The sequence below is a fragment of the Opisthorchis viverrini genome (assembly GCF_000715545.1).
Source record: "Opisthorchis viverrini unplaced genomic scaffold opera_v5_83, whole genome shotgun sequence".
Lineage (NCBI taxonomy): Eukaryota > Metazoa > Platyhelminthes > Trematoda > Opisthorchiida > Opisthorchiidae > Opisthorchis > Opisthorchis viverrini.
The window spans coordinates 1,300-15,184 of record NW_008751739.1 but is presented as its reverse complement, the minus strand read 5'-3'; the positions used below and the strand labels follow the sequence as shown (position 1 = coordinate 15,184).

The following is a 13,885-nucleotide window of genomic DNA, read 5'->3' as shown; positions in this document are numbered from 1 at the left end:
CAACCCCCAACCTGGAGGGCTAGGAGACTGTGTTCGTCAGACCTCTAACCATTGACCAACCTGGTATGAGAGACTCTGTGAGTGTCGCGGGACACTCTCCAGTATAGCTCAATGGATCGCTGAGGTGCGCAAACCGTCACACCACGGTAAGGTCCAGTCTCTTCGTGACGGTCTCAGAAGGCTGAATATACTGAGGCCAAATTGGACTTCGAAAGAACTAAGGATACTAAAAAAAATCCAAAAGCTAATACACACCGAAATACACACCGAAAAAAAAATAAAACACCGAAATACAACACCGAAGTTATATAAATATGAGTGTAACACTCCCTCTTCATAGGAAAGCCTATTGAAGAGTACCCACGTTAAAGTATTGCTTAGCTAGACGTAAGATACCAGAACGAAACCAAAAAATATCATAAATATTTCATTTTACAAGCACCGCGAGATTGTGCGCATATTGTTAAACCACACTGATTGAATGTGTTGCCAATATTTAGACAAAAGTGGTCCGTTATGCAATGTCGCTGAACTTTTAAAAATTCTGGCGTCCCCACACAAGAACCATCACAAGAACAATCAAGGTTCCATCACAATGCTTCTTAATACCTTCTCCGTTTTGAACTAAGCGCCATTCCCGATAATGGCATGCGCGCGTAATCTTTCAAGACGCAAAAACTAGATCTATGCGCCGAGGGAAGAACATTTCCCTGGAATAGCTAACAGAGAAATCACTGTTATAACACGGACTTGAGAAGTATTGTGAGCGGCGTTCGCCCACAAACTGAGAATTATGGATTATTTTTTTGTATTTTCAAGAAATGGAACTCATCATTATTGTCAGCTATAAGAATCACGTACTTGTCGCACAGTGGTCATAGCTGCCACAGTTTCGTTCACCGATGATTTGGTTAGGTGGGGTAGGTAGCTGAGCATTGGAGGCGAGAGCTTACATAATTGACGCTTAAATACAGGGTTGTCAGTGGCTTTCCAGTTTGGGAGGTTGAGAAGGGAGCTATGCACTGAAGACCAAAGCTTGGATGCAGGAGCGCCATTGAGGGCGCGACTGGGCCATGTCTGACAATGTCTCTGACCAATGACATGCGGGGCTAAAAGACCCGTGTTCATTTTCCATGTCTTTATCAAAACCAAGCGGGCATAAACGATAAACCTGATAGTGAATTTACACGTCAGGTGCGACAGTTCGTCATTTCTTGTCGGGCCAGGCAAGTGATGCACAGTGATGCAGAAAGATGTGTCATGTGAAAGAAAGAAATCAGTGAGGTGGCCGGGCGTAACCAACAACTCAGTGCCCTTTGCCGATATTCTCAAGGATGGTCACTCAATATCAAGACTGAATAAAGTATGGTAAGAAAAAACAGCCAGATGTATCGCCGATTGTCAAAACTGCAGTATATCGACTGCGCGGAGTGTAGTAAGGTGAACAGACATAATCTACAGGGTGCATTATAATTCCTGTTCAACTGCGGAAGACAACGAATTCAGCATGTTTCGTCGGTATCCTCAGGGCGGACGACTGCATGATTAAAACCACTATCAAATAGAATAGTTACAACATGATCACTAGGATACAATCAACACTAACAGTTGAAATGCAGGCGGAATTATCATACCACCACCCCTTCATGGGAACTACCCCCCTAGAACGAGTGACTTTGTTAACCTGTATCTAAGCGTTCACAGTAGGGGACCTGTATCACAATACATAAAAATAGAAAAGGGGATATGACCAGTTTACAAAGTACATCGTTACTTAACCAAACATCCGCAGTACATGCATGCATAATAATCAACCGTTTTTCCGTTGAAAGGTTCTGTTCTCAATCCCTTATTGCATATGGTATTACAATGACAGGACAACTGAATTCGGTGGAATGCACAGCAAATCAACAAACTTACTTTGGTCAAACAGGTCTCTGGCGGAGCTGTCTTCTGTGGAACTGAGCACAGCTGCGAATTAGAGTATCCAAGATAAATTGCAACAATGTAGGCGGAAGGATTTTTGAATCAACTGTAGAAGTTCAGTTGGGAGAGATCACACTGCAAGAACCTCAAATTATCACACCTGTGTAGCTTATCAATAAACAAACATCTGTTAGAGAAAAATCACAAAAACGCATATTGGAAACCCATAAAGTCTATCAGAACTGAGTTTATTCCAGATGGCAGGAGAAAATCTATGATATCACGCCGATGTCAAAGGCCATCAAAAGGAAGAGAAATGATAGTTTGTCCAACGACTATACACACAAATAGAACAGAAAAACCCGTCTAGGGTATTTTCTGTTAAGGTCCTTCAGACTGATAATCATTCACCAAAAGCCCAAATATGTCAACATCAGAAGCGTCGACCTCTGAAGATGTTGTTCTCGTTCGTCGCGTCCAGCCCAAGCAGGTGTTTCGCTATGAGCATCATGTTAAGGTGAAATATATTCATTGGGGCGTTTGCATGCTCAACAGAGGCGTTCACTTCAATCGGAAAACGAAAACTCAGTGATCCCATTAGGCATCAGTAACGGCGAGGATAAACAATTAAAACAGTCTGTGTAGCTAACTGTGGTCAGTTCGGGCAAGCTGTTCGATAGTTACTTGCTACATACCGTTTCACGAAGCACTTCTTTGAAAATGGCCACGCAGGATGGATCATTCATAAGGATGAGAATCATTCATCATTGAGAAAGAACTCCATCCTAACTAGGACAAACAATTTTGAGAACGGTACATTTCGCTTTTCTCGTGGAAATACTCCCCTTGGAATCAGCAACGTGGGTTCGGTGCAGAAAACGTGCCCATCAGATTATGGCAAAATATGGTAATTTACGAGTTAGAAAGCGGGTTTTCTTGAACACTTTAATGCTCGCCCGTTTCGGGTCTTCAGTTCGGGAAAACAGTTCAGAGAATAATCAATGCATTTCTACTACTGACTTTGGCACCTAGTCATGTCCTCCAGCATTTTTGACCACGTACGGCGTATTTCAGTCCCCAAAATGAGGGACACGATGAAGCCACCTTGGCTAAATCTACCGTTGTTCTCCACTACTCGTCGCCAGCTCACTGATCTGTCATTCAGCCCTTGCCGGTGTGCAGGCAAAGGAAGGAAAAGAGGTCACGTGAGACCCTATAGACAATGCAGTAAAGATTGAAGTTGGATCTTTTAAGATGATCGATGCCTCCCTCAGTTTATTAAGGCCATAACACCTCCAGTAAAACCTACCTTCCCTTTCAGAAGCAAAAGGAGGCGCATTTGTAGTTCTGCTGTCGGGAGTCCAAGCTCGGACAATTGTAGTAGCAGATTCTCGTCCAATTGCTCTTTCTAAAAAAAATAACGTGGTTTAGGGACATATCAGTATTCTACACAATATGGGAAACCAGTTTGGACGATCCTGAGGACAGCAATATAATGATGTTCTAGAATGTTGTCTAACGGTCACATAACCACGAGTCGGAAGTGACAAAAAACTGTATGAATTACGTCTACACTGCTGAATTATATAAAGAAAGCTAACGAAACCACGAGCGAAAAACCGGGACAGAATACTGGAAGTCAAGTGATAACAGCAAGAAGACAAGGACAGTATGAAATTCCTGGAAAACACCGAACGGATTGTCAACCATCTAGGAAACAGACTGCAGTAAACTAGCAGGGAGAATCCCGGCACGTATATTCATAAACATGCACGGTGGTCCTGCATTAAAAGGAATCCTCTCCTTTTTGATCCTAGACTCACCTCCTCTCTAGCAAGGGAGAAAAGTTCGCAAAAGAGAATGCCCAACCACAGATTGACGTATTCTAATGACACATATATGCGACCTGTTTGGCGCTCAGCTTGTCCAGATTTGATCGACATGGTCTGACCAGAATATCTGGTCAGCCACGCCGACTGTCCACATGAGCACAGCAACAGCCACCACGAGCTTCACTAACAGGGACCACTGAATATGACACAAGCGAATGACCCAGTCTGCTATAATTCGCCCGGCACTGAGCAATCTTGTTGATTACCCTTGAATTTTATGAAGGCCATCTTCGCAAGACACGACGGAACTGTGTTGAACACCGATAGTCGAACCAGCGTCATCCCAAAGAAAGTGATAAGACCAACCGCAGCTGCTTTGGAAATTTTACACAGTTGGTAGTAAACTGATTGAACAGCTTTATTACCAAAAATAACTTGCACTGTGGGGGTCAGAACCACCATACTCACGCACACGGCTTGTTATTGAAAAACCTAAACATATCAAGTGATCATCTTTGTGTTCGCTCCTGATACTTCTAGTGAAAAGTAGGCTGTGTGATTGGATCTCCGGGAAAGCGCCCGCTAAACGAATTTATTAAGGTGTGTTCGATCGTCTGATGATGACAGCCTGACGAAAAGAATAACAAAACGATCCTATCAGAATTCCAACACTGCTGCGGCAGTGAACAGTATTCAGAGAGAGCAATTACTCGTGCTCAATTCCACTCGACCGATCACACCACGGTGAGAAAAAGCAGGAAAGTCCAACATGACTGACTGGACAGCTTTCAATGCGCTTTTCTAAATAAGGGGATCGCAAAAAAGTTTCAGGTTCAGTCCTGGCCAACAGGGTGTAATCCCTGCAAAACAGAACGATCGGTGGTCGGTCTTTAAAGGGAAATCATTACACTAGGCGTTACAGAGGTTCGGAAATTGGTAGGCAGCAACAAACGATGGATGAGGTACAAACTTTCAACTCACTTGAACTTCATCAAAGCAGAGAAGCAGTTGGTTTGCATCATCAGCCACTACGTCACCACATGTCTTGCGTTGCGCTATCGCAGTCGCCACGCGGAATCGAAGTTCTGCAAGAGCAATAGCTTGACCGACCTACGAGAAAATGAAACAAGGAAATTGGTAAAGATAAATCGTGGATGAAACGGAGTTAAACACATCATAAGCATAAGAACATTCAAGCAATACAGTTTGAAAGATGTGAACTGAAAGCTGGATTAAACAAGGAGGCCACTTACCGTTGAATCCAAATTGAAAGCTTTCATAACCTCTCTGGCTTCAGCAAATCGGTCTTCCTTCAAGAGGCGTGCGATTCTGGAAAGTCGTTAGAATTCAACCCAAAGATGAGGCCGTGATCATCCCGATTNCATGCAAGACTATAGCGCAAATATGCTAGGCGGATAAGGGAAAAGTCAACACGTCTGGATAGGTAAGCAATGGAAGCTGTGAAGAAATTAAATCTAACTCGATAGTAGAAAAAGGCAGACTTCGCACGCTGGAAAAAGCTGGAAGGGGCGGCAAGTCTAGAGAAATCAAGGGTTCCCTTGAATTTCCGAGGGCCGGATTCAGAAAAACATCCCAAATGAACACAATACACACATATCCAACAGTGGGTTACCTCTGATGCTTACGGTCAGTAGAAACTATGGGAAATCCTTCAACACGCTTTAGGAATATTATATTAAAAAAAAGGATATAGGGATATTCTGTACCCACTTACGGAGCAAGATGGCCCAAGTGGTTAGAGCGCGAATTTACTGACCGGAAGATCCGTGGTTCGAACCCGATCTCTGCCTCTCGACTTCCCCTGTCTAGGTTTGGGCAACCTGGCAGTATCCCAGACCTCGTGCTTCCTTAACTTAGCATCGGAGTTAGGCACCGGAAGACTGTTACAGCTGAACGATCTTTGATATCCGTTTACGCGATTTGTATTCACATTTGAACCGAACGTGACTCATGTTCTAAGTTTTCCGGAAGAAAATGCCCAATTAATCCTCAAGAAGTCCGAAACCAAGGGACAAGAGGAAAACGTAATCCATTTCTGATCCGATAAGCCTTGTGGTAGACCGCTTCTCACCACCCGTTGCTTGCTTTTAACTTCATCAAGCATGGCGATTACTAATTTCATAATCGAATACTATAAGCTCAATCTTATTTTAAGTCACAATCGAAGTGTTCGAAAAGTGATAGGTTGAAGACAGGATATTTGAGGGCAATATGTCCCCCACCGACGCCTACATAAGATCTTTCGTTAATGTTGTCACAAATCCGGATCAAAAAGATCCAAAGAAATGAAAGCACAGACTAAGCCGACTATTACGTTTTCTGTGACCAACCGTGAAACTCTAAACGGGTTTTAAGATTTCCACGAAGCAAAAATCATAGCAAACTTCTCCCAACCTGATAGTACTCGGAAGTACATTACAGACCGAAAACCCAGTCATTGCGCCAGATAACGCACCGCTCAGGTTTTAACAGTCGGTAAGGAGAGACTCTTCTTTTCGTTTGCATCTCGTAGTCTTCAATAGATACGTGGTCAAGAAGAACATCTGAGATCAACCTAAAACGATTCAAACAGTTCTTCTAACGATTTCCACATAAATGCGCAACCACAGATGTACTTTGGAGCACATTCTCAGCTGTGTTGGCTGGTGTTTTCGTTTGGTGTGCGGTAAAACTGGTGTTGATAGACGGGTGTATCACACTGAATTACTGTGATCCGGTTAGGTCGTACAATGCGTGAACATCTCATCACGACAAGTAAAATTCCAACGCACTTTATCGGTGAGGGATAATTAAATCGGGGTGTGGCGCTTCCTATTTTGGTATCACGTATGCAATAAAATACCGTTCCAACAATCGTGGGATCATTCAATGTTGAGCTCATCAAACATTAGATGAAAAAACGCTCGAAACGTCAACGCGATAGATTGTAAAGTTAAGTGTTACAACTTGCGACAGCTGATACTGTTGTAATCTGTGAGTTTTTGGATGCTTCAGAATTAAGGGGCTAGCAACCAACAGCTTTTCGGTCTTTTGACTACAACACGAAAATTCATTCTGATACACACACTTGAACAGCACTGTTTTGAAAAGTTCACAATACGGTGGTCGTTGGTTTGTTCGCAGAGACGGCAATTTGATTACAAACGTTTCACCACCAATCGGGTTGACAGCATCAGAGCCGTACATCATCATCATCATCATCATCGACAGCATGACATCAGTGCTCAACACCAATGCTTCACTGCCGTACAACCATGACTTATTTGAAAGCCTTATTGTAAAGAAAAGAATAAAGGTGGACGGGGAAGGGACTTAGTGCTAGCTTAACACAATCATTCCGAGGTGCCTACACCTCCAGACATTCATTCAGGCAATCTGGATAGAAACTGATAACAAGAACCCCACTGACATCGGTTGGCAGCCATATCCTGAAGTGTCTCCAACCAGGCGCAGTGGGGATCACGCGGTCCCCATCCTGGAAGGCGAGTAGCACCGACAGCACCCAAGCGTTTCGTGATCTCGTTCATACTCCTCTGCAAAGTCAAGGGTTGGCCACCTCTCTGCTTACGCCACTCTGAATTGGGCATGGAAAACAGCACTCTTTTCGGCAAACGATGGTTCGGCATACGTAATACATGTCCCAACCAACGCAGCTTCAGAGCCGTACAACGGTCACGTGTCTCGGATGATGCTCAATGTATCGAAGTTTACACTATTCATAAGGCTGTTTAGCAGTACCCTCTGTCAAGAGAACTTGCATTTCAATGTTCGGTTTTGTTGCGTATCAACAAACGGCCGATAACCAATGAAACTCGGACAGCTTACACAAGTCTCTATAACGAAGGCCGACACTACATTCAAAAGGAAGTGGGACTTAAAATGCAAAATTCAAGAAAGAATTTAATCCGGAATCCTAGGGCGAAAAATTTGGAGAATGGACTGAGCGTTTACGGCTGATAACCAGATTAGGTACCCACTAAAGATGTATAAAGGAACTAACCTTTGTTTGGGATCCAAGGTTTGCAGCATCTTCAGGGTAAGTTTCGACTTCGATTCACTATTGTTCACAGCATTTGGGCTCAACTCAGCAAAATATACGCCGTCCGATCCCACAGAGACGGTTAGAAGCCAAGATGTTTGGTGGACATAGACGCGATGAAGAACAACAGCACTGAAAGTGTTTTGGATACAACTATTGGCATTAACGTCACCAAAGCAATTGGATTTCACAACACTGCATAAGTGAAATACGATATTAGAAATCGGAGTTTGAAAATTCAATTTCATAAAGTTCAATATGACAGACTACACCATAAGACCAAAAACAAAATGTACGAATCGTTTCAGAAGGACTTGGTGAACAGTCGGTAGTTTTTAACTTCAAACTGACTGAAAAAGTGCGAACCGTTAACCTTTACGCTGAGTAAGTGCTCTTCAACACCTGATGACACAACACGGATGATCCACCGCTCTTATAGCGCTGAATGCGGATAAGCGATGGCTTTTAAATTGCCTCAACTGTCCGAGTTGTAATAAGTCGGGTGATTCACTCTGACTGAATTACCGATGCCGGCTGGAACTCGTGCCTTTACGCCCAAATGATCTGATAGTATGCGTTGGTCAGGTAAGTGGACCAGATGTCACTAGTCAATAGTAAAAAAATCGAGACGACAGTAACCCAACAGATTAACAGTTACACACAATTGCGCGATTAATCAGACTCGAATTTCTTTCAAAATCTTCCTCAGCATATCCGCACACGATTACTTTGGATTGTCGGCGCCAAACTCGGAGGCTTTCGTCAATTGCACTTGTTGGAAAGTGTCTGCCATGCATGTCCTCCACCGTGACGGGATGTTAACTCCAGACATCCGGTAGGTGAGGCGGACGTCACCGGGAGCAGTGAATCGACTCAACTTTCCTCGTGAATCGTCATTCGATGAGTCTGTAATTTTCACACATTAACATCAACACATCCGTCGGTTTTCATTGATTTAAGAAAACGTCACAAGCTGTAGATAAAGCCGATATCCTCTTCAACTCAAGAGACATCAACACCCATAAGCTTTTTCCGAATCCTCCAAGAGCATAGTAACAAAGCGACCGTAAGAACAGGGGATACTCCGTCAAACTGAACAAGAGATAAAAACGGTCTCACTAGACTAGAATCTCTCTTGAAAGGAAACTGCGTTGTTGAACGCCAGACTTATCAGCTGTTGAATGACGATATGAAGCCGATAGTGAGAATGTAGACAGACAGTTCAAACATTGGGGAACTCCTATCCACTTCACATTAGAAGTTGGTGACGATGGAATTCCGAAAAACGAAAACGTTGAAATTTGGGTTCCTGAAGAGACAGTTTAAAGGTTGAGGACTACGCAACAACTAATTAACGAAGTCTGTCTGAGGGTTCTTTAAAACTGTTTTCAGAGCATTGCAAACTGCAGTGACAGGGGTCGAATAAACAATTTGAGATGCATCATACGCTTCCCTTTAATCATGAAAAGATGACTATCCTTTGAAATATATAAGCGAGACAGCCGATTTCACTCACCATTTAAATGGGTTTTTTTATTCAGTTGAACTGCTTGGCTCGTTACTACATCAGTTAGCAATGAAAACAAGATATCCACCCTCTGGATGTACCAATCAATCAAGTGTACCGGATTTTGCGCGTTCCGATTCCAGAAGTTAGTGGGGGCTTCGTCTTCAACCACACCAATATTCCAACGAAACAGATAATTGGATTATTATAGAAATAAATTCTTCAACAGTAGAACCCGAATTTTTGTGATCTATTTCGACCTATGTGAAGTTCAGTACTATTATGGCTCCAAACTACTTTTGTTTCGCTGTTCGGCGGTTTTCTTCTCCTATATTCTATTAATCGTTACAAGGTGCATGTTGTTGTTAAGGTTTCCTTCAACAAACCGTCATGCACATACGCACATAGACGCACAGACCATCTGGTCAGACTTGCGAAACCGCACCATTCTGACCCGCCTGTGCTGCATATTATACTTTGACTCTCAGTGCTGCCAATGTCGAATAGACGTAGCAGTCCAACCTGGACTGTAGTAGATCGGTCTATTCTCACTTTCTTTCACTTCACCTAACTTCCTATCATCTTCCTATGTTGTTGCATGGACTTCCTCGATCTTCCAATGCAGAGTAAACACACTGATGAAGCAGTGCTCAGCTACAGGTTTGGGACTCCTGAAACTAATATGTCTTAATAGATTGGTTTCAGTCAAGGCCAAAGACCCTGTTCTGGGACAGCATTAATCCAGCAGCAATAGTTTACCATATTTCCACTTATCTGGAGTTCATCTAACGTCAGCAGGTACATATTCGGAGAAAAACTGAGAAATCAGACATCCTTGACGGACACCGCTGGTGATCAGGAGGAGTAACGAACACTAACTATAGACTCGAACCTGGCCGGATTTACTTTGGTTCCCCTGAGACTCGGAATTGGGACTCACATGTTTAGTCTTCGCTAGAGGCTTGTAATCAGTGTCCGGTCAGACTCGCGGCTGGCTTTATCTGCAACTATCCTTTTATGACCGGTCGACTGGAAGGAATCATGACGATTACAGATAGCCTATGATCTCTTAGCCTATTTGGCTTGGTCACTGCACAAAGCTTCTTCTTCATTCCAGACTCCTGGACAATCCCATCGTGGTTCAAAACAGCAGGAAGGGGACGTCAAAGATCCAGTATGCGGAAGTTCACTAAATGTTCACGGTTAATCACGGATATCGACAAACTGTAAAGAGCAAATTAAATGGCTGATCGAAAATTGCCCAGATTAACAGGTGTCTTGTGGTCCAGCTTCCGAGCTGAATGTTACGGCAGTGAAGCATCGGTGTTGAACACTGATGCCATGCTGTCGATGATGATGATGACGACGAGCTGAATGTCATTGAAATTCTTCCTCCTGCTGCTTAGGCAAAGATTTTGCTGATTTCTTTTGATAAATGTATTCCATCTCCATAGGGTCGCAATGCGATTTTGCCACAGACAGCGACCAAAATCGAAAAAGCTCAAATCATCCAAATGTATTTGCTATGTAATCCGAAAGAATTGGATAGGGTGACCTTAAATCCATAACTAGGTGGGCAATATATGCTTCCGAAGGGCGCCAACCTAGAGAGAGGAAGCTGGCCTGTTTCGATGCTGTCTTGTTCTGTGGGATGAACTGCGGTGTACTTCAATAATCCATACATTCAGGCCTCTTGTTTTTTATCATTTCCCCCGTAATATTGGGCTTACCTGATTAAGACCATGTTTCCTATTTCCCTGTCTTCAGAATGAACTTCTTCACGGCATGATAGACCAGGATTAGCATTGCCTACTGGTGCAGTGCCGTCAACTGAGACGCACAGGTGGAATTGGTATAAAAAATCACGAGCTGCGTGCTATGTCTAGAAGTACACTCACAAGCCGGCGGAAGGACGGGTGTGATGTAAAAAACAAAGTGTAGCCAGAATCCAAATAAAAGTAAATAAAATCTAGAAAAATGGATCATTATAAGAGATAAACGGTCCTGGATACCCTTTAATGGAACTGGTTCAATTCACCATCATCTGGTTTCGAACCGAATGTTCCATGCATCCATTGGTTTCAGAACATCTCGGGCCCCAAATAAAAAATAAGAAATTTCAGAAATTGAATAAAAAGCGCTATAGAGGATATGGAATCTGAAATGATTCAATGAAGTAACATCCGTCCACTTGTAGAGTGTCCAATCCAGAATCACCCTTAGCATTCCTAACAGCTTTCACGAGTGGAATTTGCAGCGAACCTCCAACCCAACTTAGATCTATACAGTGAATGACAGAAACCGGACTTGATTATGTTGTGTACGTCAAAAAAATCTTCGTAGCATGCACGAACACGCGTTGACACGAAAAAAGGAACACTACACTCAGAAATACCTGGGGAAGACCATGACTTCAATCAAATTACACATGAAATTCATGGTTGCTTTGGGCGGTTCGTCATTTTCGCACGGCTGGCGAAGTACGATGAGCTTGAATGGACTGATACCAGGATACTCCGCAGTACAATACTCGGGTGAATCAGAAAGTGATCCACCAACACAAAAGTCCAATACTGCAGGGAACTGAAACAGCACCCCAAGACATAAACTGGCGGCCAAATTGAAAAGGTGGAGCTGATTCTGAAAAAGAACATAGGAATGAAATATCAAATTATACTACTTGAGGAAAATAAATTTTCTCGAAAATCAGCCAGTAGCAGTGTGCCAACCACTTCGTACTTACCGTATTAGAGAGCGCAATGCAATAAACAGGACAGATTATACAGGCTTTCAAGAAATTCGGTTGCTTAGAGCCTGTAAGGTTAAACAGGTGCGTTTGCTGAATTAGACCCGCTGCACCTGAAGTGTAAAATGTGGCTTGCTCTGACTGGAATAAGGAGTGGAATACAATTAGAACCAGGAACTCCAAACGACTTGCCAGTTGTAGTGTCCACGTATGGTCCAAGTGGTAAGTAGCTGCAAAACAGGGAAAACTTGAGGCGGGATAACGTACTGCCTTCTGGATGAGCAAGTTGAATGCCTCAGTATCGTTTTTAGCTAGGGCTAAATAAGTTGGAGAAATGAAGAAGAATCTAAACAGACCGACCTGATTTAAAAGTGGTCAAGTCGAGACTGGTCCAATGGAGAAGTTGGTCGGCGAGAAGTAACAGATCGAACCTGTCTGAATTGCGGAACTAGTATATGAACCCGAAAGAACCCTACCCTCTGAGAGCGGTAGAATGCGTACAGTGCGCACAAATCCGAATGTGGACTGCTCAGCAACTATAGAAATCCAGTTATATGACTTACCAGAGAGAAAGTGCGATCGCACTCAGTGGGAAGATATATATTCAGTGCTCCTTTTTGGTCGGTGAAAAGTATGACAGACCCATCTGGTGTGATAGCAATACCAGTGACAACGGTATCTAGAGAGTAACCGGACTGATGTGGTAACGTACTGTGTGTCAAACAGGATGCGACCGAGTAGTCTTGATTACAAAGTAACAAGGACCGGTCGAAAGAAAACACATGGACATTGGTCTCAGATATGCCATGCACTTCAATTGGCTACCGGGACTAGAAACAAACATATGTGCGGAAAACATACCTGATCATCATTATCAACCTCTAGACACTCGATTACTTCATATATGGCAGTCATTGTACGCGGATGCATAAACCTAGGGGATATGTAGAGTGGGACTGAAACTACGAGTTATTATGGAATCATAAAAAGAACGATTACACTACAGAGATAGGTTTGATCCTGTTAGTGCTCGATAACAGAATTTTGTATTACTTTACTCAAGTGCGTGCAAATTCGCCTCCGACTCCTGTATTTCGTGCGTGGATAAGAATGCTATTCTTCTCTAGACACTGTCGAAAGAAAACTGACGGTTGCTCGAACAGGCTTATCACCTAAAATTACTCGCTGAAAGGAATGAAGTTTCCCGCTGTCACGTGTGAGATCAAACGGCGAGCTCTTCAAAAGCTTCCGTACGCAAAGTGGTGTTCATCAGAGATGCCCACTCTTTCAATTCCATTTTAACTTCATGATCAATAAGATAATGAGGCGAACGCTGGAAGGCCTCCATCACCCTGGCATCCAAATATCCTGTGAAGAAAACCTTGTCGATCTGGAGTATGCAAATGATATCGGTCTCATCTTCGAAGAGGAGAAAGCGCAGGTGTTTTTAGATGAACTGACCAAAGACATCCCGTCCTTTGGTACGCACTTTGCAATCACAAAGTGTAAGGTCATGCTAGTGGACATGAAATCACTGAACGCGCCACTTACAATCCAGGGAGAGGTACTGGAAGGTAGTGAAGCGTTATACATATCTTGGAAGTTTATTAGTTCTGATTATAGTATGACAGATGAGGTCAATGTACTAATCTGTAAGGCTTGGGGGGCGCTTGCTAACTTGAGACACCTATGACGTCAGAATGGTTTATCCCTGAATCTGAAGGGACGTGTGTATCAAGCTACAGTACGGGCTGTTTTGTTGTATGACTGTGAGACTTGGCCTATTCGAGCAGCGGAACTGAGACGTCTTCAGG

General features: G+C 43.3%; 1 protein-coding gene across 1 annotated transcript in view; it reads right to left on the bottom strand.

Annotated features, from left to right (window-relative positions):
• Window positions 1–12,382, bottom strand: part of T265_13602 (hypothetical protein) — a gene marked incomplete at both ends in the record, with an annotated part of 49,606 nt that extends 37,224 nt beyond the window's left edge. The window contains 7 exons of the mRNA XM_009169658.1: window positions 1,921–1,971; window positions 3,236–3,334; window positions 4,740–4,868; window positions 5,012–5,087; window positions 7,780–7,950; window positions 11,721–11,965; window positions 12,069–12,382. Of these exons, the coding sequence (XP_009167922.1) occupies window positions 1,921–1,971; window positions 3,236–3,334; window positions 4,740–4,868; window positions 5,012–5,087; window positions 7,780–7,950; window positions 11,721–11,965; window positions 12,069–12,380 (1,083 nt within the window). The remainder of the gene's footprint in view (window positions 1–1,920; window positions 1,972–3,235; window positions 3,335–4,739; window positions 4,869–5,011; window positions 5,088–7,779; window positions 7,951–11,720; window positions 11,966–12,068) is intronic.
• Window positions 12,383–13,885: the final 1,503 nt, after the last annotated feature.